This window comes from Drosophila teissieri, chromosome X (assembly GCF_016746235.2).
Source record: "Drosophila teissieri strain GT53w chromosome X, Prin_Dtei_1.1, whole genome shotgun sequence".
Lineage (NCBI taxonomy): Eukaryota > Metazoa > Arthropoda > Insecta > Diptera > Drosophilidae > Drosophila > Drosophila teissieri.
In genome coordinates this window covers 17,426,620-17,454,277 of record NC_053034.1, presented here as the reverse complement: position 1 = coordinate 17,454,277, position 27,658 = coordinate 17,426,620, and the positions used below count along the sequence as shown (strand labels likewise).

Genomic DNA, 27,658 nt, shown 5'->3' with positions numbered 1-27,658 from the left:
ACCATTACCATAGCATCCAATTATATGTGAAATTCAATTTTGGTCAGTTGGGAAATTTCAAATACAATTTTTAATTGATGGATATCGGTGTGCAACAATCAAATAATCTATGTAAATACAAATTCGATAAGGAATACAGATTTGTGTCAATAATAAATCACCAAATAAAATAAAAATGATTTGTTAAGCTAATTAGTGACCTCTAGAGCCGCCTTATGGCCATGGAACGCACTGTTTAAGACGCCCATGGGTTTGCCTCAAAGTAATCTCACCTGTTTTGTGTTAATATAATATTTTTGTGGGGCAGATGGATCTACAGTTGGAGCGGATTGGCAATCACAAGCACCGAATAACCGCCAGCTGCAGACGCAACTTTGTGGCTCAATATCTGCTACAGAACTATAGTTATAATCAATTCAAACTGAGTGTCACATTTTACTATACGAGTATATAAACAACAATTTGGTACAACGCTTAATACTGACCTATGTACAGACATATACACATAACAAACAAATCTGGCTACAGGAAGTGATGGACAAACGAATTAACAAGGACTGAATTTTAAGTCTGCATTTGTACAGGGAATGATACTGGTAACTACTGAGTTGTGTTGTGTTCTACATAACTATTCTTTGTAATCCTCTTCTCCGGCTAAATCAACAATATCCACCGTTCAGAGAGAGGGAGAGCATTAAACATCGAACATAAAATCAAACAAAACATAACATAAATAAAAAAAAGGCCTTTAAGTTAAAGTAAAATCTAAAACGAAGTGGGGCTTCTTCACTACTTCGAGCTGCCCGCCTGCGAAGAATGGTGGTGCTGCTGCTGGTGGTGGTGCGATGCGTGGTGGTAGTGCGATTGGTGGTGCGATGCGGCACCAACACCGGCGGTGCCACTACCTCCAGCTGAGGATCCGCTGGCCGTCGAGGATCCCTGATGGTTCTGGTGACCCCCCGTGGACGCACCGTGACCGCCACCACTATGATTAAGCGAGGGCATCGATGCTGATGCCGTGGCTGCCACCAGTGCCGCTGCAGCGGATGCAGCCGCCGCTCCAGCAGTGGCCGTATTCAACTTGGTTCCATTGGCGTTGTTGACACGCAGTTGGCGGATTTCAGGAAAGAACTCAATCATAAGTATCTCCAGCAGCTCCTGTAGATAGCATTAGCAAATGGAATATTTGGCTACATTAACAATAAAACCACTACTCACGTAGAATAGCTGCTTGTTATAGGCGGGATTCTGCAGGGCATCGAAAACCTTAAGGACACCCCGTTTGGCAGCCTGTGCACCGACTAGGTTGCACAGCACCTCCGGTATGTGGTCGGTGAGCAGCGCCTTGGCCGCCGTGGTGGTCATTTCGCGCATATCCTCGGATCGTGTCGGATAGGCGGAGGCAAGGACGCCGCCTGGCCAAAATGACTTGAGAATGGCCGAAAAGTAGTTGTGCAGCATAGACTCCTCAAAGAGGTAGGCCACCGATTCTCGGATCTGTCGGTTGATCGTACGGCCGTATGTGATCTGCACAAACGAGATGAGACTCTTACGCAACCACTTGAAAACCCCGCCCATGTCGAAGATTTCGCCCATTAGAGCGTACATCGGTTCTGCTATCGAATCCTTGCTGTCAAGATCGGCAGCTAGCAGCTTAGCCTCGCCGCCGGACTCGCCGTCCAGATAGGTGGATATATCCTCATCATCGCGCTGCAGTCCCCAAAAGGGATCGGTTGCTTTGCTGGCCTCGTGTGCTTTTCCAGCATCGCTGCGGAATAGCGTAGATAGCGAGAATTTCGACTTCTTAGGCGAGGGTAGCGATTGCTTCAGGTGGTCTGAACTTGGGCTAAGAAACGTGTAGATGGCCTCGCTGCCATTCAGATGATCGTCCTCCAGGATAAACTAAGTGGCCAAAGAGTATTGCATTAGAAACTTCTCTTTGGTGTGGACGAAAAGATTGAACTCACGTTCAAGAACTTCTGAATCTGTGCCTTGGCCTTCTCCTGACCGTGTCGATCTGTTTTCAGAAAAAAGAACTTAAAGTTCGTGGGCAGGTCGATGGCCTTCAGGTTGGAGCTCACGTGTCTCAGTTTCCGTTGTAGCTCCTGCAGGAAAAACCAAAACGTTAGTAAGGGAGAACTATAGAATCTGAAAAGAAATACACACATGCACTTGATTTAGGGAGCGCATTACTACCCAACCGCTGGAAATGCCCGACGGTCGCTTGCGTAGGTGGGCATGGCCGCTGTCACCGTTTTTGGATGAAGTCGGTTGTACTGGCGCATTAATATCCTCGTCCACATGCACCAAGATCATGAACTGCAAGGACTCTTTCTCATCGGAGACCTAAACAATGCAAGGGAAGTTGAAAACTGCGAATAAAACCGAGCAGAGGTTGGTCACTGACCTCTACACTTTGGATGGTGGCCTTCCACTTGCCCAGATGCTCCGTCCAGGCGTCCGTGCGCCGCAAATGCGCCTCTGTCTGGCGCTTCTCGCTCTTCAGCCACTCCATCTCCTTTTCGAGAATCGACAGCACTTTGGACTCCGGCTTCACGGAGTATTTGAGGGCGTCCAGCGCCTGGTTCTTTTTATCAATGCGTTCCTGTATTTGTTCCAATTTTCGTCGTGCATATGATGTGTGGGCGGCCACATCGATGGCACCACCAGCTCCGCCATTAAGTCCATCTGATGCGCCCGGTTGCTCATCCGCCAGCGGCTCCTGGACATCGCCAATGTTATGACACATTAGCAGCGTGGGATCGGCAATTTCATTGGAGTCCAGCGCCTCCTTCAGCTGACGGTATTGATCGCTGAGCACAAATGGCGGATAGTACTTCTCCTCCAGCGTGCGTAGTACGTTGCGCTGGATGTCGTAGAAGATGTCCGGCTCGGCATCGCCCAGCAGGAACGTCTCGATCAGTTTGCGCTCGTGCTTGTCAATCTGGATCTCTGACTTTGGCACCCGGATGTAGGTGTAAAAGATCTCCGTGCCCAGCTGGTGGCTGGCGGACTTGTGCGCGTGCTTGATCTCCTCCACGGCCAGGTAGAAACCAATCAGAGCGCTAGCCTTCAGCGGCTCCAGGAACAGGGTGAAGTAGCGCCGGCCCACGGCAGTGTTCAGGATCTCGACCAGTGTTAGGTCCTGCAAATAACAATTGGGATTGTCAGTGTTGTGGGAATGGAGAATGCTGGATTTAAATTACAATATCACTGGAGTAGTTGCCGTTCCAGCCGAACTTGGCCAGATTCTTCTCGCACTCGCCCTTGGCCATTGTGAGTTGGCGGACATAGCGCTTCAGCCGGACGGCGGCTGTGAGCTCCGACTTCGAGAGCGAGTGATCCTCGTGATCCGGATCCAGCCCTTTGGCACGCTGCAGGTTCTGCATGGTGGTGGCATGCATCAGGTCGTTCACTATGCTCTTGCGGATGAGCGAGAGCTCCTCGAGGTTGCCCGAGTTGTTGATGATTTTGAGGAAATCCTCGAAGCTGGCTGCATACTCGTAGCTCCTCTTGCTCATGGCCGCCGCTGCCAAGCGAGTTTCAATGTTTTGGACCACCTTCTGGTTGATGTAGTCCGGTGCTGTCAGCATTTTGATCATCGGAAAGAAAACTACGCACAGATGAATGAGCAAAACGTTTCGTTTAGAATGCTGAAATGGTACTTACTTTTGAAGGAAAGAATCTCGCTAAGCAGCACCTTCAATGGCGGCAGGGAGTAACCGCGTGGCAGCAGGAGGATCACCATAATCTCGCATAGCTTGCGCAGGAACTCCAACTCCTTCTCTTCGTCGGCGAGGTACGAGTTTGTACTAAAAACTGGCGGGGTGTTGGTTTCAGCTCTAGAAAGAGGAATGCAATTATATATCTATTATAAATCTGATTTGTTGCCTTTCAGCTTATTGATTACCAATTTAAAAATTTGTGATTGATGCCTTGTCGCCGAAGCATATAAATTACATTTAATTGTGCGCACTGCATTTTTTCACGCAAAGATAAAAGACAGTTTACTGAGGCACTCGCATTAGAGTCCAAAGGTATACAACAAAGAGTCGAATTGCAAATTGTATCTTAGTTTATCTAATCACAATCATTTTCCCTGGATTTCTTTGTTTTAGGCGCAATACCAAAAATGCTTTAGAAGTAATCCTACTTGCAACCGATATCTGTGTTAAAAATTCATTATATGGAAAGGTTTCTGACCTACTACTGTACATTTAAAGCGGAATTACTAATATGTTTATCAGCATACGACAAATAACTTTTATTGGATACTAAGCTTTGTAGTTGAAAGTAGATGACTTACGCTCTGGCCTCAGCGATGCGAATCTTCTCCAGATGCACTGTCACCCGATTGACCATGTCCACGGCTATGATCTTGGCGGCGTCCATTCTGAGGGCACGCTCGTGAATCTTCTGTATCGCGTTCCAGAGATCTTCGCGCACCACATCGTTGATCAGCTTGGGCTTGGTGACCACGTAGCCCAGCCAGGGCAGCATAAAATCGCGCAGCACATATTCAATGATCTGCTGGAGCTGCAGGTCCACTGTTTTGCCGAAAATCAAGGGCAGATTCGAAGGATTCTTAATGGGCTTGGGCAGATCGAAGATGTTGCTTCTGCGGGTCAATGGAGATACAGATACATATATAGCACACATATATATAGCACGGATATATAGATATATAGAACAAAGTCCGGTACTCACTTGGTGGCATTGTAGAGCAATCGCGAGGGCACGCGACTTGGTGGCGTCGGCTCGTTGGTGGTGAATATATAATGGATATAGACGGTTCCCGCCACAGCTGTCGGCAAGATAAGGGCAATTAGATATTTGGCAATTTTAATTAGGCGCTCGTTCGGAACTGATTGCGCCCGATAAGGTGACTCATTCGCCATCATTCCATTCCATTCCATACGCAAAACGCCCTGGAATGGAAGCGGAAGACTTACCCGCAAAGACCAAGACCAGAGAATAGACCACGAAGGCGAAAAACAGAAAGAAGGTGGGATAATACCAGATGACGGCCAGCAATGTAAGCGTGATGCCCGAGACAATAATCCTCCAATTTAATTGCAATGCACGTAGTAGTCTATAAGGGAATTCAGGGTTAGTTCATATTCCATATACATATGTATGTACATATTTCAATTGGTTTTGTCTCTGGACTTACCGGGTGGCCAGGAGCGTCAGGCGCTGCGTTGCCGTTACGGATGGCTCCGGTTCGATGGGAAACAGTGGCAAACGACGATTCTCCATGGCGTCCACTGCGTGCTCCTCTGATTCCATCGGGCAATTGACTCCGCCGAATCGGGACTTCCGAATCACTGCCTCCTCACCTTATTGCCTACTTGTCTTCTGAATATTTGATGAGTTTCGTACATTTTCGACCCGCTGACCATTAAAAATAGTTCTCAACAATTGCGTCAATTCCGCTTTGGTCTGGTGTCCACCACCTCCTCCTCCTTCTCTTGCTCCGTCGCTGACGGCTTCTGCTTCGCCTCCTCCTCCGCCGCCTCCGCCTCCGCTCCCGTCAACGAATGAAAAACGAACACAAATATGGTATCGTACAGTGTATTGTATCGGCTTTTGGAGAAGCGCCGTCCGCCGTATATTGAATATATGGGCAGAGAGACAGCTGGCTGGGAATCGGGAATCGGAATCGGAATCACAACTGTCGGCAATATGCGCTAAATCAATACTGGGCGACGCTGCGGATCCGCAACAAGTTGATTGGATTGGCCAGCTTTATCCGGAGCGGAGTTTTCATTCGAGACGACTCAATTTGACTCGACTCGTTTCGTTTCGTTTTGATTCGTTTCCGAGGAAAGGAAATCAAAACAAGCGACTCTGATTACTGATTACACACTCCTTCGATTCTGGTTGATGCGATATTATTGTTATTGTTGGGTGTTGTTGCTTTTGTTGCTGTCGCTGCTGCTGCGCAGTTGGGATCGGCCTGGCCCTGATAACACGTCACGTCATGAGTCCGCCCGCTTCAATCCATTTCACGCCCGGCTATCCACTATCTTTACTGTTATGTTTATGAATTTTGCCCTTTGCTTTGCTTCTTTGCCCTGCGCGAAATCTTGTATCTCTTTCGCTCACTCCCATCTCGCCGATTAGCCAAAGGGCACGCCTATCGATGACGGATCGATAGTTGTTGTCGTTATCGACACAGCCAATGTCAAATTCAAATTGGATTTCGAAAAGCCTACATCCGAAAACATAGAAAATCATAGCGGAAAATGAAAATCGATAGGGCAAAATAAAAATAAATAAAATATTTCATAAATAAGTTGATAGAAAATAGGATTGCAATGAAAAATTATGAAACTGTAAACTGCATTGTCAATAGAATATATTAATGGCTTCTTATTGGACTTTATACTCAAATAAAAATAAAGGGCTGCAAATAAAACGCGTTGTTTATCATTAGAAACTAGATATACATATAGTTATGTACATCCAGTAACTCTGTGCTTATACACATTATTTTATTGTTTACATGACATGGCTATTTGCGAATCTTCAATGCTGATCAATGACAAAAACTAACTAAACTTAGTTTATTTGGGTAGATTTTCTTTTTTTTTGGTATTTTAAGTTTTCTGTTTGTGGATTCCTATGACACGCTGTGATTACGTAAGCTATTTGACTAGCCGGATTTTCCCCACAACCCAACTGACCACTCTTCATCCCAACCGACTCCCATTAAATGCCTCCTCCGCCGAATCCATTCATCCATCGTCCATAGCCTACTGTTCCTTGGCCAGACGCCGCAGGGCACGTTTCCGGGTGCCCAGGATGTTCTTCAGAACGACGTTGCGTGCGAACTGCTCGCCGAACACCGCCTCCGTGAAGTGGATGACAAGCTGGAGCAGGGCGTGGGGCAGATAGCCCGCCGTCTGGGTGGCAATGCCCAGGGTGGACAGCGCCGAGCGGACATACGTTTCCGGCGAGGGAGCAAACACGCTAGCCTTTCGGATCTTCGACATGTTTGTGGCCACAAAGCCAGGCTGGACGCTCTGGATGAGGATTCCGTGCTCCTTGTACTCCGTCTGCAGGTCATCACTGAATTTGTTCACAAAGGCCTGCAAATTATGGTTATTAGCATTAGCTTTCTATCACTGCTGATGACATGACTCACCTTGGTGGAACTGTACACGCTCAGCAGGGGATTGGGAATGACACCGGCGGTGGAGGACAGATTAATGATCACTCCACGGCGCTGGCTAATCATGCCGGGCAGGAAAAGCGCGGTCATGTGCGTCACCGAGTGGATATTGGCAGCCACGATGTTGCGCAGAAACTTGGGATCGGCCTTGTAGCAGTCAAGGAAGTACTCGGGATGGCTGTAGCTGATGCCCACGTTGTTGACCAGCACTCCGACATTCAGGCCAGTGGTCTTTTCACGGATCTTATCGTAGATCTCGGCACCGCCGGTGAAGTCCACATCGATCACACGCACCTCCACGCCGTATTTATCGCCTGAAAGTAGACCGCAAAGTAGAGTTAGTTGGCGTTGTTAACTGTCTTTTAGTGTGCGAACTTACCAATCTCCTTGGCCACCACATTCAGTTTTTCCAGGGATCTACTAATCAGCACCAGCTTCAGACCCCTGCGCGCCAGCTGCAAGTGATTAAATATTTATTAATAACATATTCAGAAAGCTTAATGTATTGTAAACGCGTTCTAACTATTATTTAAGTCTCATACAAAATGTGGTGTGCTATAAGGTATAGATTGATTACAAATTAGAACAGGCCTGCGCATATTTACGTACTTTTGGATAGTAAACTCCTAGATAAGAGAAAAAATACAATGGGGCGAGGAAAAACTGAATGTGCCTCCCTAGAGTAGCAGCTTCAAAGCCGAGTAACCCGTAGGTTGCAAGAACAGGAAGTCATTAAAGTGTACTATGCGTGTACAAATAGAAGTTTGGAGTGAACATTGGACCATTTTCCGTGCGTTGGACGCACGCCGAATGCTAATTTGGCAGAGGCTTCGATCATGGCCCTGTGCTCCACCCTGTACACATACGAGTATGTATATATATACCTATACAGTAGTTGCCATTCAGGCGACACGTGCTCCCTATAGCTTCTAGATTCGGTTGCTCCAGGTGGGTATTACAAAATAAAACCGGGAACCGCCCGTTCTCCAAAAGAAAACACAAAAAAGGGAGAAAAAATGGAAATAACAACTGCGACTGCACTTTGTAAAAATAAATAACGAAAAGTGAAAAGTACAAGTGCGAAGGCGAAGGCAAATGCAGCAAATGTAGCGATTTGCAGTCAAGCAAACACTATTAGGGACTGTTTGCGACCGGACTGTTGACTGAAGATCGATTTCAAAGTGCAGATTCACTTGGCTAATGCATTGGCGACCGCAAAACCAATGTCCAAGTCATTGTGGGCGACGCTCAATTCGGTAATTAGTAATTACTAATTGCTCATTACTACTTTTCATTACTATTTTTTTGTTTGTTTGACCCGTTTCCCGTTTTGCCATAGTCATTAGTCGAACTTGGACGGACTTTGGCTGGTGCTGGACAAGATTGGGTCACCGCATCCATGTCGTCTACATATATACATACCTCCTTGGCGTAGGCCTTGCCAATTCCATCGGTCGACCCGGTGACAACTGAAAAACGAATAAGTTAGCCAAAAGTTCTGTGGGTTATCAGTGGATTTGTGGGGCGTGGGGAACGCTCTTATCGGTCACAGTGAGAAAAGTGCTCAAGTCCAGGTATTCCACTGGGAACTAGTGCGTACCTAATAATAAATAAATGGGGGCTATAGGCCGAATAATCTTCCAGGCAGTTAATGCAAAATTTAATAAAAGATTGGTATCAAGGTAAATAAGTTTTACGTTTGGTTTCGAAAAAGTGAATGTAGTGATCTCAATATTGAAATTCCTTATAGATGTAAGGTCTTGAATCTTTTTAATTAAACTTTCAATCGTTGGCAAACGGACTATGGTTTTTCTCACTGTGCACTCGATTCGACCCGATTTCCACTCCCTTCCGGCATTTTTTTCCATGGCAACCGACTCACCTGCCCACTCGCCCATTTTGGCGAGATCCACGGAGGAGCCAAAGACCTTGGGGCCAACGACATTGGCGTAGATCCAGGGCAGGACCTTCCGGAAGACCTGGAAGCCAACGATGCCAATGGCCAGACCGCCCAGCAGGCTCAGCACTTGGGAATTGTTCTCCTCCATGGCGTTAATGTGTATTACTCTGCTTCCTGCTACTTCTAAGCACCCAATGGTATATTGGTTTATAGCGCGATTGCGATCGGACGACTGCTATATGTATAGCCTGTGCCGGCTGATTAGTTTCTGATTCTACGATTTTCGAGCTGCAGTGCCGAAATGGAAATGCTGACGCCGCTGCTTTTTTTTCGCTTCTGCCGACTGCGCTGCCTTTTCGTACTGTATTTGTGGTGTGTCGTAGTAATTCCACACACACCCTTCCCAAATCGCCGCTGATTTTCGATTGCTCGATTTTTGTACGCGTGTTGTTCGGCTGATTTGTATTCCAAATGCGTTTTCGTTGACAGGAGAAACTTAAGGCAGAAAGGGGGAAAATAAAAACAAATGGAAAAACCGATTGAATGTCAATTGTCAACGGCACAAAAGCGAATGAACGGTTCTTTTTCGTATCCATGTGCCCCCATCAGAGGGGTGTGTGTGTGCGGGAGCGTCTGTGTGCATGTCCACTTATGTCATTTCATAGCGCTCACGCACACCACCAAAAATTCAAAGATAAGGGCGGCTGCAAACAGTGCCCGCAAAAATTAATCACACCAAGAACCGTTATGCTGCAACACCCGATTGTAAGCGTGGGGATGAAAATGAAATTTTGCGATGGTTTTCCGCTCAAGGGTTCACTGGTTCTTGGTTTTTGTTAATTTCTGTATATCCTTGTGTTCACATATGTATTTATTAGTTTATTTAAAAGAAATAAGGGAATGCATATATCATACGACGTCAGTGTAGGTTCTATGCTCTCACCAATACACGCGAAAATGGGGCAACCACCGAATTAGTTTCACTGATTTACTGCACATGCGCAGGAAGCAGAAAGTGCGATAAACAATTTAGTTTAGCAACTGCTACAATTAACGTAGTTAAATATTTTTGACAGTATGAGTAACGCCTGCTATGTATGTTAACGGTAGATTGATGACAAAGTGAGATAGCAATAGCGGCGATGGCTTATGTGGGAGGGTAGTCCTTTGCCTATCGATAAGTATCGGTTACTTATCGAATTTCGAACTTGAAGCTTAATTAGACAGCAAAAGAATGGTAGTTTATCTGAATTTTCACTCTAGCCGCTTAACGAACAGTAAAACACTGGTATTTTTGTCCTCAATCTTCTGATTACTTCGCATTCAGAGCTAAACGGAGTTAAAGGAGCCTGTTTAGTGGCCAGAAATCCGTAGATTGCAGAGATGCCGAGAGAGATGCTGGCATCTCGGAGCGGATTCAGTGCCGAAACAAGTGTGGGTGAGGGCAGAACAGCGCCAAAGGGCCGGCAAAAACAATTTTTATATAGTTAAATATTTATCAGAGTCATCCGCCGATTTGAAAAGAGCTTCTTTCCTGCACAAGTGCAAGCAAAATAAGTCATTTCAATGAATTACATTTAAAAAACAACCCCGAACATTGCAATATTTTGAGCTTAAGAGGTGAGTGGCGTCTGCTATTTGTTGTTTGGCGTGGCGTTCGGGTAGAGGGATTCCTTCGGATGGAATAATAGGGATGCGGATGCTGGCCATGCGCAGAGCATGCCCTGACCTACATTCCCGCTTATTGGCCATCCAAGCAGCAGTTGCAAAAGGATAAATACACACGCAACACGAGCTGGTTAATAAGCGCTTTTCTGATTTTCTGATTTTCCGATTTTCCAATTGTCCGACATTCCCCAATCCCTCCAGCCTCCATCCGCGCGCTGAAAAGTGTGCAAAGTAATCAACACAAAAAGTGAAAATATATCATCCATAGAATCGAAAAGGATCTCGCTGGAAATCGCAGATACTCGAGTGCAATATGTCCAGCAATTTAATGCCGCAGGGCAATCGATAAGCGAAGCGTAGTCCGTGGAATCCTCGCTGGCGATGCAGTGGGACGCTAATGCAGTTGCACTTGGATCGATATAGAACAGAGACTAACAGAGAGGCGCGTTCATATGTGCATATCCTGCGGCGAGTGGCGCCAGTCGATGCATCATCCCGCATCCTGTTACCGTATCCCGTAAGTCGGCGTATGAAGACACTCCGTTGCAGTGATGAGATCGAGGCTGTTCTGGATACTGGCGATTATATACTCCTCACTCCATCACATCGGCTCGGGCTCCACGTCGACCACATGTGAGTCTCCTCATGCCTTCTATGTACTTTTGCCATAATCACATGGCAAACTTTTACCCAACTCAAAAGTTTGGCACTTTTCAGCTGAAGATTAAGTCTCTTTGTTTACTCTGCGGATTAAACCTGGGAAAAATGCCTCTTTTCTATATGGCATTTATTTTAATACCTACGGCATCCATATTTTCTGCTAAAAGTGAACGAAATATTTGTTTCATATCAATTTCATTTTTATCCATGACTTCAGCTGAATGTATCAGTTAGCATATTTAATCAATTATATTTTCAGCTTAGAAGTGTTATTTATTTTAAAAAAGATCATCTATTTATCTATTTATTTAAGTTCTTTATATGATTTCGTATGTTTAGTTAACGAATCTAAATTTATTTTCGCACTAGTGAAACGACCGCGAGCTGGCGATCCATTCGACACGTTCCCCAAGAACTTCTGGCAGGAGTTCTCGTCGCCGTTCACCGACACGCCCGAGGATGAGGAGCTGGAGGTCACCGAGACGACCACGCACGAGCCGTTCCCGTTCTTCGCCGATCCGTACACCACCCTGAACATCAGCACCCAGCTCTCGTCCAGCGTTTATCTGCACTGCCGGGTGAACGATCTGCAGGGCAAGACGGTGTCCTGGATGCGGCGACGTGGCGAGGACCTCACCCTGATCACCTTTGGCCAGCACACGTATAGCGGCGACTCGCGCTATTCGCTGGAGTTCGAGGAGCCCAACGATTGGAAGCTGCTCATCCAGTTCGCCAACGAGCGGGACGAGGGTCCCTACGAGTGCCAGGTGTCCTCGCATCCGCCGCTCGTCCTGCTCGTCTACCTTACGATAATTGGTGAGCAAAAGCGCTAGTATAGTAACATAACATGCAGTAACATTGCCATGCTGATGTCATGCATCTTCCTTCGGCAGTTCCTCACGTGGAGATCCTCGACGAGCGGGGCTCGGCCACGCCGGAGAAGTACTACAAGGCTGGCAGCACCATCGAGCTGCAGTGCGTCATTTCCAAGATTCCGCATCCCTCCTCCTACATCACCTGGCGGCACGGACCGCGCCTGCTCAACTACGATACCAGCCGCGGAGGAATCAGGTAGGATTCGCAGAGATACATGTACATAGGTGCTCTAGATATAAAGCTTAGGGTATTGAGTTTAAATGTGTAAAGAATTCGAGCTTTTGCTGATTGTATCTTTATTTATGTGTTACTATGCACTTGCAGTGTGAAGACGGACATGCTGCCAGGACGAGCTCTGAGTCGCCTGTACATCGCCAATGCCAATCGCCAGGACACCGGCAACTACACCTGCATGCTGGGCAATGAGATTACGGAGACGGTGGTGGTCCATGTGCTAAACGGTAAGTGTTATCCTCGTGGTAACTTAGTGGTTTACGTATGCAATTCGCAATTCCAGGTGAGGAGCCAGCCGCCATGCAGCATGCGAATGGAAGCCGCCAAAAGGCCGACGCCTCCACAATGGTTGTGTTATTTCTAGTGGGCGTGTGCATCTCCGGATCCATTTCCGTAGCCGGAATAGTACGGGGATTGAGCTCGGCACGGACATGGGGATGGGGATGGGAGTCCAGACGATGACGACGCAGCCTAATCCGGGGATCGTAGATCCCAGATTGTGTCCCGGGAAATGCATACACCAAATGAGTCTTTGTCCAGGATTGCATTTTCGACTTTTACTCTAATCATGGGTTGTTTAACGTACGATACATAGCATAAACCGAATACTAAGCTTAAGTCAAGTGTATTTAAAAACAAAAACCGGAAATCGAAAGATCGCAAGATCGAAAACACGTACTAGTAAGGGCGTACGCGAAATTTAGATGAGAAATTGATTTTTAGCGCTAGAACATAACATTATTAGTATCATAATCGAATCGAATTGTACTACCAAAACGGCCGTGTTTATGTTGGCTAAAACATATTGATCTTATATACATACACATTATACATTATTGCATCTAACGTATCCATTTAGCTCTTTGTTACCACCACGTCATTATGGATATGCATACCTAGATTTGTAAGGTCCAAAAGATTAAAGCATGTTTAAAGCATTGTTTCCCACTCGGATCGCCTTCGATCCGAAGGTCGTCACAAATATTTCCATAACGCTCGTGTGTATTCTATATCCCGATTAACATATAGTATACACCTCCGATCCAAGGCCTTGTTAATGAAAATATGGTTGTAGCTTCTTGAAATCAAACAGCATATCAGTTGGGATCATTCTAATCGTAATAATAATCAACACCGATCGAAATCGTAGTTCATTTATCCCTTATTCTTCATTCAGTTTTTTGCCTTTTTCTCCGATTTTTTGAATACTTAGTGCATTGATAACTGGAGAGCTAAGGAGGCTAACATACACACACAAAAAAAAAAGGTTGTTAAATTATTGAAATAATTCGAAACATTATAAATGCGTGAGCTTGATCAGAGATTGGGTTTTCCTTGGTTTATCCATGATCTAGAAATGTAGAAGAGAAACACTTAGGTAATGTTTAACGTTAACAAAACTGTGCCATTCAAAATGGATACATATCGTTTAATTGTTGTTAATTCGGTTGCGGAACCAATGACCATTTGAGGCAGAACAAATTGATTCTATATATTTGTATCCTTTTGAAGTCGAAAACACAACACAACTCGGACCAATGGGTAAATACTTGATTCTTTGATTGAAAACGGTCCCAAAAACCAAAACGAAAATCAAAATCGAAAACCAAAACCAAAACCAAAACCGAATCACCTAAAAGTAATTCAATTAAACGAAATAAATCACGATCAAGAACAAGAAGCAAATGAATACTTGCCACTTTCATTTCTCGACTTGGGCGCAAGGTGAGGAGCCATCATTCGGTATTCACATAGCCAATGCCCACTGTACCCCCCCACATGCGAGTATATCAGTTTATGTCTTAAGCTTTAGCTTCGAACGATCACCGCCTATATAAGCTCCAAAAAAACTTTCGATATCCTTACTCACTGACGGCTTTCCAAATACATATTGCTTTCAAGATCGGTTATTATATACATACTTACATACCATACACTCTTCTTACAAATTGTATTTTGAATCAAAGCTCAGCTTGGAACACACAAGAAAAATACAAAAATAAGAAAAGTTAAGTAACGAAATTATTGATAAGGCTTGAGGCCTAAGTACTTGGGTAAACTTATTTCAAATGGTCCAGTGTAGTTATTGTAAATTATTCAAATTGATCCCGACCCCAATCGGTCCTTGGAGTATGCCCTTAAATAACACAAATGAAAAACAAAAAACAAACAAAATACAAAAAAACAAAAACAAGACAAATGTTGGAGTGAGATAACGAAACAATACTTAGAGACTAAAGAAAGTGACGAAACGAAACTTTTAGAAAGATTTTGGTTACAGAATTATATTTAATAATTACTACATTTAAAATTGAGATTATAAAACTACATACATACATAATGTATAACGCGGACGTCCTATGGTCAATAGCCGATTGTCAGCAAAATGCAAAAAGCAAAAACCAAAGGGAACTAAAACTTAATGCAAAATTGTATAAAAAAAATACACACACACACACAAACACATTTGTTTTTTCTATTAAAACATTCAAAACATATGAAGTGTCTTTCATTTTCCCACAGAATAAACATCTGCACTTGATTTTCACTGCATATGTAGGTATATTTACATATTTAACGACTATCCGATATTAAATAGTAAAACAATATCATCTTAAAGTTATCCTAAATTTAGACCGCCTCAGCCCTCGTACTCCACATCCGCATCTGTGTACATCTTGGCTGGCTGCCCAGCCAGGCCATTATCCGTCTCCATCATTTCGACGTCGCGACAACTGGCCGCCTGCAGCTCCCTACGCACATCGGGTGTAATCTTGAAATGGCTCTTCTTTCTGCAATTGGGATTAATTTAGTAATTGTGCTGGGGTATTTATAGACCTCAGTTCACTTACTTGAGCAGCTGGAGCAGTGCATCCCGCTGTTCGGAGGATATATCGTTCTTGTAGCGCTGGGCAAAGGTCAGCAGGCTCTGGTGCCATAGCACTGGTAACTCACGCTTGTCATTCTCGAATCTGTAAGAAAACATGTTATTTCGATCTTAATGGCATTGTAGTAAGAATACGCACCTCAGAAAGTGAAAGACTGCGGCATCCACGACGCGATAAGGCAGAGCATACCGCTTGTCCAGGAAGTAGCGGATGAATATGGAGTTGGCTCCCGAATAGGCCATCTCGCAGATCTTCAGCAGGCAGGCGGAGGAGTGCAGGACGGGAATGGAGCTGCGGGCCACCACGCTGCCGAAAATGATAGCCTCGCGCAGTGTGCAATCGCCGCCCTCGAGCAGCGGCAGAATGATGCCCTTCATGAAGGCAGCCGGCTTGAACAGAGCCCTCTTCAGTGCATTGTACAGATGCATATTCAGCTTCTTATATTCGCAGAGATCATCGCGAACTCGTGGCAGAAGCACCAGGTTATAGAACCTCTGGGCCATTGCCTGCGACAGCACCGAGCAGAAGATACGGGTGCCCTGGAACATGGCAGCAGCGCTCCAATTGTGGGGCTCAGTGATAAACAGGATCTGCTCCCAGTTGCGCAGCTTGGGTATGATCTTAAAGGCCTTGGGGATCTTGCCACTGCGATAGCGTTTCAAGACGTCGCGTACGCCCTCGTACATCTCCTTCACTTTCGGGTCGATCTCCTCGATCTTTAGGGAGCCCTCGTCGGAGATCTTGGTATGAATGTCGGCCTCCTTCTCCTGGATCTTCTGCATAATCATCTTGGAGAGGTGCAATGTACGCTTGCCCTCCTGTGCAGGTTGCTGGAAACGCTCGAAAGCGGCCACATCGTCTTCGTCCATGTCCAGGTCGGCCATGAAGTCAGTCTCGTTGACCTCTTCATCCTCCTTGACATGTCCATCGTCTAGGGGAGTAAGGACAGTTTATTATGAATTAGCTCTGATACACGCGGCTAGGTTAGATTTAAAATGATAAGGACATTGGGCGCACTTACTCAAATTGAAGTTGACTTTCTTGACGGTCACCAGACTGGGAAAGTTCTCCTCGTCCAGCTCCAACTGCTGCAGCTTGGCCGCGGCCAGGATCTTTTGGCTGCTCCTGGCATCGATGTTCTGTGGTGACATATCAAATATTTTGATTAATAACACGAAATGCAGTTTAAAATCGAGTTCTTACCGCAGATTCCTCGGCACGCAGTTTGACTTTTTCCTTGTTCTTGTTTTTGGCCACCCTGCCCTCGGTGATCTGCTTCTCCAGGGTCACATTTTTGATCGTCGCCACGTTGGCCTTCTTCGGCTTACCCATTTTGCCCGGATATTGTCGTATATCAAGCGTAATAATAAAGGCAACAGAAATTCTAATCGCTACACGTGTTGCAACAAAGCAGTGGCGTTGCCGGCTATTTGCGAAATCGAAAAACAAAACACATTTTCGCTTGTGTGGCAACGTTGCAACAGGGCTGGCTTTTCGATAGGCTTGTGAAACCAGGGATGGTGGCGAAAACGATACATACAAAACGTGAAGTGAACATATATATTGTTTTTGAAGCTTGGTTTGAAACCGATTGAATCCATATTATTCGTTTCCAGTTGTGTTTAAACAGTTGCAAAAAAATTAAAATATTTAGACCGGACCACATATAATACAAGTTGAGTCAGTGTAATTATTACAATCTTCTTGTACGATTGGTATATACAGATAGTGTTATTCCTAAACATACTTGGTACAATTAATATAATTTGAACCATTACAAGCAATTTAATAAAAAAAATATTCAGACCGGACCACATATAATACAAGTTGAGTCAGTGCAATTATTACAATTTTCTTGTACGATTGGTATATACAGATAGTGTTATTCTTAAATTTACTTGGCACAATTAATATAATTTGAACCATTACAAGCAATTTTATGTTTATTTTAAATGTCAGTTTTTATTTATTCTTAATTATATTAGGTACCAGTTTTATTTTTGTATAATTTCAAAAAAACTGTCTGCTAACTTTTCACATCGGATGAAGTGAACAAATATCGCCGCGAGCGCGAACTATCGATAGGCGCGGGTACAACTGGTCGATTTGCCATCTCTACTTCCTCCTATCGGTCTTTTCCAACCCTGCGCTCGCAGCCAACAGACCTCCGCCGTTTCTTTTTTTTTCTGCGTTGCGTGCAAACAGACCGACAATATGAAGGTGTGCTAATAATTTGTGAATTTACTGATATAAATAATTTCGACTTTGTGAAATATTGCGAAAATGCTAAAGCGCAAGCACTGGCGCGGTGAACAAACAAATTGCAAGCGAAAATGTCCAGTGATTGCGATAAAATAAGTGGATGATATTTTATCCGATGCGATTCGAAGAAATATATATATATATATAGATGTTTATACATTGTGTGTGACTTGATTTTTTTTATTGTGTGTTCCAGCTCAACGTTTCCTATCCCGCGACGGGATGCCAAAAGCTGTTCGAAGTGGTGGACGAGCACAAGCTGCGCGTCTTCTACGAGAAGCGTATGGGCCAGGTTGTGGAGGCCGATATCCTCGGTGACGAGTGGAAGGGCTACCAGCTGCGCATCGCCGGCGGCAACGACAAGCAGGGATTCCCCATGAAGCAGGGTGTCCTGACCCACGGTAAGTTTGCAATCCAATTCGCAATTGTGGTGCTGAGCCAGTGATTGGAGGGATCTGTGGTAGCCGGCATAGTTCTGGTCAGGTGTAGCCAATGAAAGGGGAGATTTCTGTGATGCAGACCTATCCCATCTGTAGATTTCCATGTTCAGCATGGAAACACTTTTAGGCATCTGCAAGAACATAGCAACCTGGGTTTGTCTTGTGATAATTGTCATTATATCTGGGGAACATAACCTAAATATGTTGGCGTCTTGCAGATTTGTGTATATTTTTGGTGAGTTCTTCCATTCAGAATATATAGTATTATACCGTTTAGTTCCAAAGCTTCAAAGGGTTAGTAATTTGGCAACTAGTGACTAGGGCATGCTCCAAAGAGAAGCAACAATTAGTAGGTTCCTCTAGAATTTGCAAACACATTTCCAAACATAACCTAGGAATGAGCTATAAAAAAGGCAAAAAGGTTTAATATATCATGAGACTATTGGCTAATTTTGCACACCCGAATGGTTAACCAGCTGCTCTCTCCAATTACTGCTCATATCCGTAGATTCCTCTCAAGAAACCGTAATAAACACCAATCTTCTTTGCCAACAGGCCGTGTGCGTCTGCTCCTGAAGAAGGGACACTCGTGCTACCGCCCACGCCGCACTGGCGAGCGCAAGCGCAAGTCTGTGCGTGGATGCATCGTGGACGCCAACATGTCCGTGCTGGCTCTGGTTGTGCTGAAGAAGGGTGAGCAGGACATTCCCGGTCTCACCGACACTACCATCCCACGTCGCCTGGGACCCAAGCGTGCCAGCAAGATCCGCAAGCTCTACAACCTGAGCAAGGAGGATGATGTGCGTCGCTTCGTTGTGCGTCGCCCTCTGCCCGCCAAGGACAACAAGAAGGCCACCTCCAAGGCCCCCAAAATCCAGCGCCTGATCACCCCTGTTGTGCTGCAGCGCAAGCACCGTCGCATTGCGCTGAAGAAGAAGCGCCAGACCGCTTCCAAGGAGGCTGCCGCCGACTACGCCAAGCTGTTGGTGCAGCGCAAGAAGGAGTCCAAGGCTAAGCGCGAGGAGGCCAAGCGCCGCCGCTCTGCCTCCATCCGCGAGTCCAAGAGCTCCATCTCCAGCGACAAGAAGTAAACGCCGCGGACACGGAACCCACATTCTTCGTTTAAGCAGAAACTGAACGTTGATCAGAACCACATGATGATCTACGAGAGGAGAAAAGAAACTTTGTAACCATTTATGTTAAATAAACGTGAAAAATGGTATACAATGTGCTGTGTTCTGTTGAATTATAGAGAGTTTCTTAAGTAGCGATTTATATTCCCATGTATTGGGTATATTTACATATAGTGCATGTGGTTTTGGTTATGACCTATCCAGTAGCTTCTCATGACAGGAAACACTGATGTTTTTATGCACTGAAAATTCTTTAACTAAAAGACAGGTTTTGGTCGCCAGTATATTTTATTTTCATTTATTTATTTCATACTTTTCGTCAGTTAAATGCAACAGTTTTGACTATAGTTAAATTAAAGTTCTGTTTGGCATAATAAGCCGATGAATACACTTATTATCTAAATTAACAAGGTCAGGAAGCGGCTTAAAGGGTTTTCTTGCAACACTACGATTAGCTCAATCATAAATATATTAAGATTGTTAAACATATAAACGTCAAAACAAACACTATCTAAGAATTCCTACAGAAGCAGACAAAAAGTTGGGATCGAATTGGAAAGAGATGGAGACAGGAAATCGAGAGCGAATATAGCTATCTCTTGCGATTTGCTGCAGTTCCCGCCAAAACATAACATGGAATCGTTTAAATTTGGATCTAGACATATATTCTGTACGTAGGTTAAATAAATATAAAACAAGTAGAATGTGTGTATATAAGATAGCAAAACGTTTTTGGGGCAGTCGAGCAATTTCCAGTTGTAATACGTGGCTAGCAGCTCATCCGTGAAACGATTCCTATCTGCTGGCGGTGCCACTGGGAATGGGACTTCCTTCCCCAGCTGCTGGCACGCTGGGAGCTACGTTGGAAGTGGGAGGGGCATTAGTGGAGTCCACTTCTTCGTATCGCGTTAGCTTGGCCTCCTGATCGGCCAGCAGTTCGAGCAAATCCTCTTGATCCTTTTGAGTGGCCGCCAGGGATTCTTGCGCCGCATCTGCACGCTGCTTTTCGGCTGACAACTGCTGACGTAGTGTCTCCAGCTCCTTCGTCAGACGGATGTTCTCGGCGAAGTACATGTTCGCCTGGTAGCGAGCGGCATTTAGCTCCTCCTCGTTGGCCGGCGTGGATTCCGCGCCCTGGGCGGACTGCACCTGACCGGTGGAGGCTCCCAGCTGTGCCTTTAGCAGCGTGTTTTGGTCCAAAAGCTGCGCCTTCAGCGACTGCTCCTCACCAAGTTTCTCCTTCAGCTCGCCATTCTCCTGTTCCAGTTCTTTGGAGGTTTGCTGCAGTGCTTGGATCTGGGCATCCATGCCACGGATAATTCCCTTGTACTGGGAAACCAATGCAGAAGCTTCCGAGCTCAGAGTGAGTTCGGTCAGTTCTATGCCATCTACATCAAATCCGCTGACCAGCTTGGCAATCAACGCCTCCAATCCCTTATACAGCTTGCAATATTCGAAGTCGAGCAGTAGTTCCCCGGCGGATTTGGCACGGATCTGAGCCTGCTTGCAGGCCCTACTGTAGGCCTCGTGGCGCGACACCTCGGCCAGTTTGCTACAGAAGCTCTCCTGGCCAATGCGCTTGATGATTAGCTGACTGATGTCCTCGCGCTTCTGTCCGGGCAGTGAGTTGTCATTGAACTGGATGCAAAGGCCCATGAGGAAGGCGCACATGCCCTGGACAAGGAACTCTCGTTCATCGTGCTCGTTGGAGCAAAGTTGGGCCGTTAGATAGGCCATGGTGCCCTGCGTCTCCAGCAAAGCCTTCACCGCGCCTGGGCAATGGGCCAGCCATAAGCTGAGGAGCATTAGTAGGCCCACCTTGCTCTGCAAGCGGTAGCGTTCCTGCTGCATGAGATTAGTGCACTGCTCGAGCAGAGTGATGGGTCTTTGGCCACCCGGAGTGGCCAGCAGTACGCGCAGAAGCTCCTCCTTTAGAGCGACATTCTCTACGAGCGAGTGCATCAGGGCCACTGCGGAGAACCAGTTGGCTAGCGCATCTGTGGAGAAGAGTCCGGTGCAAAGGAGTTGTCCCGTCGAAAGGGCGCTAACATCGGACGCACTGGAGGGCAGCAGGGTCTGTACCACCGCCCGCTGGCCATCGGCATTGCGATAAAGGAAGCACTCGAAGCAGTAGAGAACGGCGCAGCGCAAGGCCAGCAGTTGTTTCTCATTAATCATGGACATAAGGAGGACCACAATGGCCGGTCTGGGTGGACTGCTCGGAGCCATAACTCTTCCCAACTCATCCTGGTTGTCCCGATCGCCGCGCACTACTTCGGCCACAGCATTGATGGTTTCCGTGAGTATATCCGCCGGTACACCACTGCTCATCAGAATCTCACAGAGAGCATGGAGCAGTCGGGACTTTTGCATGACCCGCTGGCAGGCGGCCACCACCTGCTGTTGATTACTGGGCGTGACCAGTGCCCGCACCACCTGCAGCAGGCAATGGAAGTTTGAGACCTTCTGTGGCGACCAGCCAACCTCCTCCGCATCCTGTGAGAGCTCAAACATGGGCGCCAATCGCTGGATATAGCTGCCCTCCTTGAAGAACTGTTGATTACTGGAGTTGTTCTTGAGGAGATTCAATAGCAGAATCAGGCAGTCCTCCACCACAATTCCGCCATCCGAACAGCCCTCCTCCCGGACAATTTCAAAAAGGCGGTCGAAGGCATTCTCAAAGGCCACAATTTTCTGGATGTTTGAGTTTCCCTTGGTCAGTTCGATCAGCAGCAGCAGGACATCGTTGCGAATCACTTCCCGGCTGTCCGTCAACAGATCCATCAGCTTAGAAACGCCCATCGGACTGACCAGGATCAAATCCTGCAGTTCTCGCGTCTTGTTCGAGATAAGGGACGTAATCAATTGGATGGCGGCGCGCCGCACTCGGAAATCGTACTCGTCCAGATAGCCCATTACCACGGTTACGTGCTCCGGTGTCTTGATGAACATCTCCGTGAACTGCTCGCCCACATTCACCGAAACGGTGGGATTATCCGCCTCCTCATCGAACTCCTCACTGGTGACCACGTTGCACAGTGTGTCCAGCGCATAGCTAATGATCTCTGCATCCTGTCCGTCGTTCTGGAGCACCTGAACCAGCGGTGGCATGCCCTGTGCGCCCACCTCGATGCGGTACTTGCGGGACAGGGCCTTCAGCGCCCGGCAGGCATCACGGCGATCCTCCAGGAGCGTTGATGAGTAGACGCGGTCCACCAGCTTCTCCACCGTCTCGGCGGCACTCGGCTGCTGGCCCGGCTCCGTGCCGCCCAGCACCGTTTTGATGCCACTCTTCAGGAACTCCATGCGAGTGTGTGTTTACGGTCTATTCTGGGTTTTTTCGCATTCAACACGACACGTCAATTCATGAAAACAATTGACGGGCGGCTTAGCGATGCCCGAAGTCCGATAAGCGCCCACTTATCGATAACTGGCTTGTCTTAAAATATTTTTAATCCACTTTTAAATGCGCAATTTACGATCATGTTTGAATATTTACCTATCCTCAAACTTTTAAGATACTTTAATTATTTTTTTGTTTGATAGAAAATAAATAAAATGAAGAACATATAGCTAGTTTCTAGCTGACTTCCGGACTTTGACTGAGTGGCAGCCCTGTCGGCGATAGTCGATAGCCGTTTTACTGTCAATTTCATTGAACTAAAAACGACTCGACAGCCCTGGTGCTATCGATGCTATAAGTAAGTTAAAAACAAAACTAATTTAGCAAATTTGTGTTTAAAATTGAGCGAAAGGATCATAAAAACACTATTTAAGGCGTTCCGCATACACGGCGTAAGAAGTTTACAAAAATTTCAACAGAATTAACACGCCGCTGGGGAGAGATCACTCGTTTTTATTACGTAATCCGGCAAAACACCCATAACATAACAAATCCCCACATCAATTTGTGTGTAAATCATATGTAAATCTAGCCATCTCGTGTGCTTGTCTTGCAGACCTATGGGCAGTGGGATTGTGGTTCAATTGGCTCGAAAGTACGGCGCAGTGATATTCTTTCCCACTGTTGCAGTCGGATCGATTTACGCAGATTGGTCGCACACACGCGAGTGGAAACGCCAGCAGCTCCAGTTGGCACACCAAGCCCAGCTAAAGGATCAGCGCTAGAGGATACACAAATATACACCATGGTCTTGGGACTGGATAAGCGAGCACTGTGGGGCGCGCTGCCCCTGCTGGGATTCGCCATCGGTCACTTCCTGGACAAGAAGGAGACGGAACGAATGACCATGTTCCGCGACAAGAGTGCCCTGTACGGCCGCCCCGGTGGCAACGAGGATAAGGCGCCATCCTGGTAGGCCTGCCCAGCATCGCCATCCCACATATATTCTTTTATTTCCCCCAACTCACTGTTAACCAATAAACCGGAGAAATGTGAAATACGCCTGTCGTCTGGTTTACCTGCAAGGCGGGGAGGAGACTTGTGGTCGGGAACGTGATTTATTTGTGAAGGATTGCGTAGCATTGTTTGTTTTACCCAGGAAAACCATAAAAACATCAACACACGTCTAAGGATAAGCCGAAAACCAACGAAAATCCATGGAGATAACTCGTTTTTCAAGGGATTTTACCTGTGCATCTCTGCACGCTATGTGAGTTCTGCTTAGTTGGGATCAGGGGCGTAGGCAGGATATTTTGGAAAGAGCATTTGTGTACCCCAAAACTCGTATTATTTTTCGTAGGACTTCTTGAGCATGTCACATAAATCAAATCAATAGTGGTTAGCCAAAAGTAGTCTATCATATGAGCTCCGTTAAGTGGCATTGGATGATCTGATATAAGCATGTGAACCGAGATATTTTGAAAAGGATTTATACAACAACTACTTCAACATATGGATTTGTAATATTTTCTTAACCAAACGATAATATTACCAAACTATTTTTAAGCAAGAACCCCCTAAAACAATCGTTCGTACGCCCATGCTCTTACGTATGTAACTGCTTCCAGCTGAAACCGTTAGACAGACTCCCCGAGCGGAGAATCGCTCACTTCAAATATGAAATATGAAATCCGATAAGGACATTTCCACTTTTACAAACAAGGCAGCAAATTGAAATGCCAATGCAACAAAACTAATTTATTTTTATGGCTGAGAGCTAGGGGTTTGTATTCGGTTTTGGATTCCGGTTCAAGATCAGACTTGGGCTCGAGTTCCAGAATTGAGCGTGATGAATCGCTGGAATTGTGTTCTTGGGCGTGCTGCCCCTTTCTAGCCCATTGTTTTCAATGGTCAGCAGTTTGTACACAGGCGCAGTGGGATCAAATGGAGCGGATTTTCCAGATTTTCGCCTTACAAGTGCTCTCTCTCTCACAGCGGGGGAGAGCGTGAGCGAGGAGGTGAGATACCACAGATTTGCAAGTGGATACCGGTGCTTGGTGGGTGCGAGCGAGAGGGTAACAGCACGATCTTTATTCCTGGAAGGAAACGAGAGATCCAGACGTGCAACAATAACAAGGCAGTGCTGGTGCAACTTGGCGGGAAAAAGCCAAATTGGCCATTAGCAGCCAGGTGCGAAAGGGTTTTATTGAAAGGTTATTTAAATGAAGGTCATGTTGACTGCTATAAATTTCAATCGGTAGTTGTAGATTTCAATATTTGAATTGTTTTATAATTACATCCAATTTACAAATTATTTTTATGTAAATAGGTATTTGTTTATGTAAATATATTATGGGATATTTATTTTTATCTTTACTGAATTTGGCATTTACAAAAGGTAGTTTGTATCTGGCTTGTTTTTAGAATATTCAGTTTTCCCCGCCATATTTAGCGGGCTAGCGACATCACTAGACCCTCTTCCTCCCGCACTTGTTATTGCTCTCTCTCTCCCGTTTTTGCAGGTAGCCATGAGAATTCCAGAAATCCTGCATCCCAAAAACCAGTCTCAATTCGTGTTTGGGTTTCGAAGCAAGCGGATCATTTGAAATAGGCGGCAGAATAACCAAAATAAAAGTGACGGAAAGATTTAAGGTACAATGAACGGAGAGGAATCTGCCGGCATGGACTTTTCGCAAAAGACCCTGCAGGATTACGAGGTTTTGGCCGTGATGGGGAATGGATCCTTCGGCACCTGCTACAAGGTGCGCGACAAGAGCACCGGGGAATTGTTCGCCTGGAAGGGAATGAACTACGATGAACTGGACGAGGCCAAGTGCGACGCCTTGGTTTCCGAGATCAGTGTACTGCGGCAGCTTCAGCATCCCAATATTGTGCAGTACTACCACCACCTGGTGAACCGAGAGGCCAAGTCAGTGTACATTGTGATGGAGTGCTGTGCCGGCGGCGATCTCGCCCAGATTATCCAGCGTGCGAGGTCCCAAAGGAAGCGGTTCGAGGAGCCCTACATCTGGCGGGTGCTCTTCCAACTTTGCCGGGCGCTTCAGGTGTGCCATAACAAAATCCCCAACGGGACCATCTTGCATCGCGATATCAAGCCGGCTAATATTTTCCTGGATGCAGCCGGGAATGCCAAACTGGGAGATTTTGGTCTGGCCCGGATGCTGCGACGAGATCAGAGCTTTGCCGCTTCATTTGTGGGCACGCCGCACTACATGAGCCCGGAGTTGGTGAAGGGCAGGAAATACGACCGGAAGAGCGATGTCTGGGCCGTTGGTTGTCTGGTCTACGAGATGTGCGCCCTGCGACCGCCGTTTCGCGGTAGAGCCTTTGACCAGTTGTCCGAGAAGATCGCCCAGGGTGAATTTAGTCGGATTCCGGCGGTCTATAGTGCTGATCTGCAGGAGATCATCGCCTTCATGCTGGCGGTGGATCATGAACAGCGTCCTGGCATCGAGGTTATCATTCGGCATCCGCTGGTGGTGCGTAATATCAGCGAGTTGGATGGCAAGTTTCCAAGTCTAGTTGATTCCGGAGAGGATTTCTTCACACTGCCTTCTGGTGGCAGACTTTTCGAGGACGAAGAGGAGGATGAGGTACACCCAGAGTTGTCGAGCACCATGTTTACAGAACAGTACAGCTTTAATGAAGGCTATGGGCAAAGGAGACTAAGCGTCACTGGAGTTTTTACTCCGGATTTGCGAAGTGAGCTTTTCTACTCCGCCAAGCGAAAGATTTTTCCTGCCAAAAAACTACAGCTTTCGGATCCCGCCCTATATGAAAGTATAAGGAGAGAGGAGCAAGCGGAGGAGAGGCAGGTGGAATTAGAGCAGGAGCGGCGCCGCAGGAAGGAACAGGAGCAGCATAAAAATGGACAAGAAACACTTAAAAAGGATCTTCTAAAGGAAGGCAATAGCAGTCCACGTGCTCTTACCCAGAACATATTCGATGAGGTACTGAAGACCCGTCTCCACGCAATTCGTGCCCAAGAATCCCTGCTGCAGCAGAAGCTAGAGGAGCTACAGGCCCGGGAGCAGGAGTTACAGCTGGCCGAGCAGCGTGTACAATCGCTGGAGCGGCAGATGCAGGAAAAACTTATCCAGCAGGAGAAACACACTTGCAGTTGCCGACAGCCCATAGCTCCGCCCATTCCACCAAGGAAGCCAGCGAAGTCGCACCATGATGACACCTACTGCACCATTGAACTCAACGAAACATCGCCCACGGTGGCTAAACTCAATTTGGCCACTCTTCCGGCACCAAAATCGCTAAACACTTTGCGCAAGGTTACCTTCAAGTCGCCACAAAAGTTTGTCACCTATGGCATCGAGAATATGCCCCCACAGACGGTGAATCCGGCAGTGAACCCTCCGCCCACTGGTGTTCCCATGCAAATGAGCGTATCCAGCAATGATTCCGGGGACAGCCAGGCCTCCTCCACCCGCAGGAAGTCCATACTCTCGCTTTTCGGGTTGAGTCGCGGATCTAAGGCGACCTCCAAATCCTTGCCAGCGGTCAACCAGGCAGCCCAAGTTGCTGCAACTCGCGTGCAGCGACCTCCTTTGGCCGTCAAGCCACCGATCACCCAGGAGCAGCCGGCAGCAGTTCCGCCAGTGGCCAATCTCTGGACAAAGGAGCAGAAGAAACAGGCCTTCGAGCTGCTGGCGGCCATGAATGCGGCGGAGAGGGAGGCCAGCGGTGCTGGAGTCGGATCTGGACCAGGAGGAGCACGTCGCCAGCATCTGCGGCAATCGGTGCGGGAGCGGAACTCCACGCTCCAGCGAAACCGCATGCGCAGATCCTTGGTGGTGGCCAGTGGCCATCAGAAGCTAACAACGCGCGACCAGATGGTGATCTGAGCAGATTGATCTAGCGAGATGTGCAGTCCAGGAGCCATGGTAACCATGGAGACTATGAGCGTTGTGATGTGGAATAAGTTCCGAAATATTTACACTATTTTTTGTGCAACAATTTTTTTTTGAATTGCCATATTTTACACCCGTATTATTAGCATTAAGATTATATTTTTTTCAGCTGCCATTCAGTGTGCAATTTGCAT

The 27,658-nt window shown here is 46.5% G+C and overlaps 9 protein-coding genes across 10 annotated transcripts; 5 read left to right on the top strand and 4 right to left on the bottom strand.

Annotated features, from left to right (window-relative positions):
- Window positions 1-422: 422 nt before the first annotated feature.
- LOC122624327 (sorting nexin-25) lies at window positions 423-6,114 on the bottom strand. Its single transcript, XM_043803825.1, has 11 exons — window positions 5,174-6,114; window positions 4,953-5,092; window positions 4,708-4,804; window positions 4,307-4,618; window positions 3,670-3,842; window positions 3,207-3,613; window positions 2,408-3,145; window positions 2,167-2,346; window positions 1,968-2,105; window positions 1,219-1,902; window positions 423-1,158 (listed from the first exon to the last, which is right to left on the bottom strand). Exons 1-11 carry the CDS (start codon window positions 5,287-5,289, stop codon window positions 790-792), a joined length of 3,354 nt encoding a protein of 1,117 aa, XP_043659760.1. The 5' UTR covers window positions 5,290-6,114; the 3' UTR covers window positions 423-789.
- A 314-nt stretch (window positions 6,115-6,428) lies between these two features.
- Window positions 6,429-9,579, bottom strand: LOC122623584 (very-long-chain 3-oxoacyl-CoA reductase). Its single transcript, XM_043802816.1, has 5 exons — window positions 9,060-9,579; window positions 8,600-8,646; window positions 7,557-7,632; window positions 7,151-7,491; window positions 6,429-7,094 (listed from the first exon to the last, which is right to left on the bottom strand). Exons 1-5 carry the CDS (start codon window positions 9,223-9,225, stop codon window positions 6,759-6,761), a joined length of 966 nt encoding a protein of 321 aa, XP_043658751.1. The 5' UTR covers window positions 9,226-9,579; the 3' UTR covers window positions 6,429-6,758.
- A 1,679-nt stretch (window positions 9,580-11,258) lies between these two features.
- LOC122623501 (fibroblast growth factor receptor 3) lies at window positions 11,259-14,921 on the top strand. Its single transcript, XM_043802697.1, has 5 exons — window positions 11,259-11,378; window positions 11,775-12,221; window positions 12,299-12,476; window positions 12,606-12,742; window positions 12,799-14,921. The coding sequence occupies exons 1-5, from the start codon at window positions 11,297-11,299 to the stop codon at window positions 12,975-12,977; spliced, it is 1,023 nt and encodes a 340-aa protein (XP_043658632.1). The 5' UTR covers window positions 11,259-11,296; the 3' UTR covers window positions 12,978-14,921.
- A 132-nt stretch (window positions 14,922-15,053) lies between these two features.
- LOC122623500 (bystin) lies at window positions 15,054-16,844 on the bottom strand. Its single transcript, XM_043802696.1, has 5 exons — window positions 16,607-16,844; window positions 16,425-16,542; window positions 15,542-16,334; window positions 15,368-15,487; window positions 15,054-15,307 (listed from the first exon to the last, which is right to left on the bottom strand). The coding sequence occupies exons 1-5, from the start codon at window positions 16,733-16,735 to the stop codon at window positions 15,157-15,159; spliced, it is 1,311 nt and encodes a 436-aa protein (XP_043658631.1). The 5' UTR covers window positions 16,736-16,844; the 3' UTR covers window positions 15,054-15,156.
- Window positions 16,845-17,500: 656 nt separating this feature from the next.
- Window positions 17,501-19,332, top strand: LOC122623441 (40S ribosomal protein S6). The gene is made up of 3 exons (XM_043802602.1): window positions 17,501-17,623; window positions 17,862-18,066; window positions 18,661-19,332. The coding sequence occupies exons 1-3, from the start codon at window positions 17,618-17,620 to the stop codon at window positions 19,194-19,196; spliced, it is 747 nt and encodes a 248-aa protein (XP_043658537.1). The 5' UTR covers window positions 17,501-17,617; the 3' UTR covers window positions 19,197-19,332.
- A 188-nt stretch (window positions 19,333-19,520) lies between these two features.
- On the bottom strand, window positions 19,521-22,633 carry LOC122623334 (general vesicular transport factor p115). Its single transcript, XM_043802424.1, has one exon. It carries the CDS (start codon window positions 22,542-22,544, stop codon window positions 20,034-20,036), a length of 2,511 nt encoding a protein of 836 aa, XP_043658359.1. The 5' UTR covers window positions 22,545-22,633; the 3' UTR covers window positions 19,521-20,033.
- Window positions 22,634-22,879: 246 nt separating this feature from the next.
- On the top strand, window positions 22,880-23,366 carry LOC122624482. 2 transcript variants are annotated; one of them, XM_043804037.1, is made up of 2 exons: window positions 22,880-22,939; window positions 23,198-23,366. In XM_043804037.1, the coding sequence occupies exon 2, from the start codon at window positions 23,202-23,204 to the stop codon at window positions 23,364-23,366; it is 165 nt and encodes a 54-aa protein (XP_043659972.1). In that variant the 5' UTR covers window positions 22,880-22,939; window positions 23,198-23,201. The 2 variants fall into 2 exon arrangements, with proteins under 2 accessions (XP_043659972.1, XP_043659973.1); XM_043804038.1 differs by having other exon boundaries at window positions 22,919-23,033.
- Window positions 23,367-23,386: 20 nt separating this feature from the next.
- LOC122624481 (NADH dehydrogenase [ubiquinone] 1 beta subcomplex subunit 1) lies at window positions 23,387-23,639 on the top strand. The gene has a single exon (XM_043804036.1). It carries the CDS (start codon window positions 23,387-23,389, stop codon window positions 23,555-23,557), a length of 171 nt encoding a protein of 56 aa, XP_043659971.1. The 3' UTR covers window positions 23,558-23,639.
- Window positions 23,640-25,144: 1,505 nt separating this feature from the next.
- On the top strand, window positions 25,145-27,630 carry LOC122623981 (serine/threonine-protein kinase Nek2). The gene has a single exon (XM_043803394.1). It carries the CDS (start codon window positions 25,239-25,241, stop codon window positions 27,456-27,458), a length of 2,220 nt encoding a protein of 739 aa, XP_043659329.1. The 5' UTR covers window positions 25,145-25,238; the 3' UTR covers window positions 27,459-27,630.
- The last annotated feature ends 28 nt before the right edge of the window (window positions 27,631-27,658 follow it).

Coding starts and splice junctions, on each gene's coding strand:
- LOC122624327 (XM_043803825.1), bottom strand. CDS start 5,289: ATGGAATCAGAGGAGCACGCAGTGGACGCCATGGAGAATCGTCGTTTG. Junction 1,903..1,967: donor AGATTCAGAAGTTCTTGAAC/GTGAGTTCAATC, acceptor TTGGCCACTTAG/TTTATCCTGGAGGACGATCA. Junction 1,159..1,218: donor ATAACAAGCAGCTATTCTAC/GTGAGTAGTGGT, acceptor TGCTATCTACAG/GAGCTGCTGGAGATACTTAT.
- LOC122623584 (XM_043802816.1), bottom strand. CDS start 9,225: ATGGAGGAGAACAATTCCCAAGTGCTGAGCCTGCTGGGCGGTCTGGCC. Junction 7,633..8,599: donor GCAAGGCCTACGCCAAGGAG/GTATGTATATAT, acceptor AATCACTTGCAG/CTGGCGCGCAGGGGTCTGAA. Junction 7,492..7,556: donor TGTGGTGGCCAAGGAGATTG/GTAAGTTCGCAC, acceptor GTCTACTTTCAG/GCGATAAATACGGCGTGGAG.
- LOC122623501 (XM_043802697.1), top strand. CDS start 11,297: ATGAGATCGAGGCTGTTCTGGATACTGGCGATTATATACTCCTCACTC. Junction 12,477..12,605: donor ACCAGCCGCGGAGGAATCAG/GTAGGATTCGCA, acceptor ATGCACTTGCAG/TGTGAAGACGGACATGCTGC. Junction 12,743..12,798: donor GGTGGTCCATGTGCTAAACG/GTAAGTGTTATC, acceptor TCGCAATTCCAG/GTGAGGAGCCAGCCGCCATG.
- LOC122623500 (XM_043802696.1), bottom strand. CDS start 16,735: ATGGGTAAGCCGAAGAAGGCCAACGTGGCGACGATCAAAAATGTGACC. Junction 15,488..15,541: donor GCAGTCTTTCACTTTCTGAG/GTGCGTATTCTT, acceptor GTTTTCTTACAG/ATTCGAGAATGACAAGCGTG. Junction 15,308..15,367: donor GCACTGCTCCAGCTGCTCAA/GTAAGTGAACTG, acceptor TCCCAATTGCAG/AAAGAAGAGCCATTTCAAGA.
- LOC122623441 (XM_043802602.1), top strand. Junction 18,067..18,660: donor GCAGGGTGTCCTGACCCACG/GTAAGTTTGCAA, acceptor CTTTGCCAACAG/GCCGTGTGCGTCTGCTCCTG.
- LOC122623334 (XM_043802424.1), bottom strand. CDS start 22,544: ATGGAGTTCCTGAAGAGTGGCATCAAAACGGTGCTGGGCGGCACGGAG.
- LOC122624482 (XM_043804037.1), top strand. CDS start 23,202: ATGGGCAGTGGGATTGTGGTTCAATTGGCTCGAAAGTACGGCGCAGTG.
- LOC122624481 (XM_043804036.1), top strand. CDS start 23,387: ATGGTCTTGGGACTGGATAAGCGAGCACTGTGGGGCGCGCTGCCCCTG.
- LOC122623981 (XM_043803394.1), top strand. CDS start 25,239: ATGAACGGAGAGGAATCTGCCGGCATGGACTTTTCGCAAAAGACCCTG.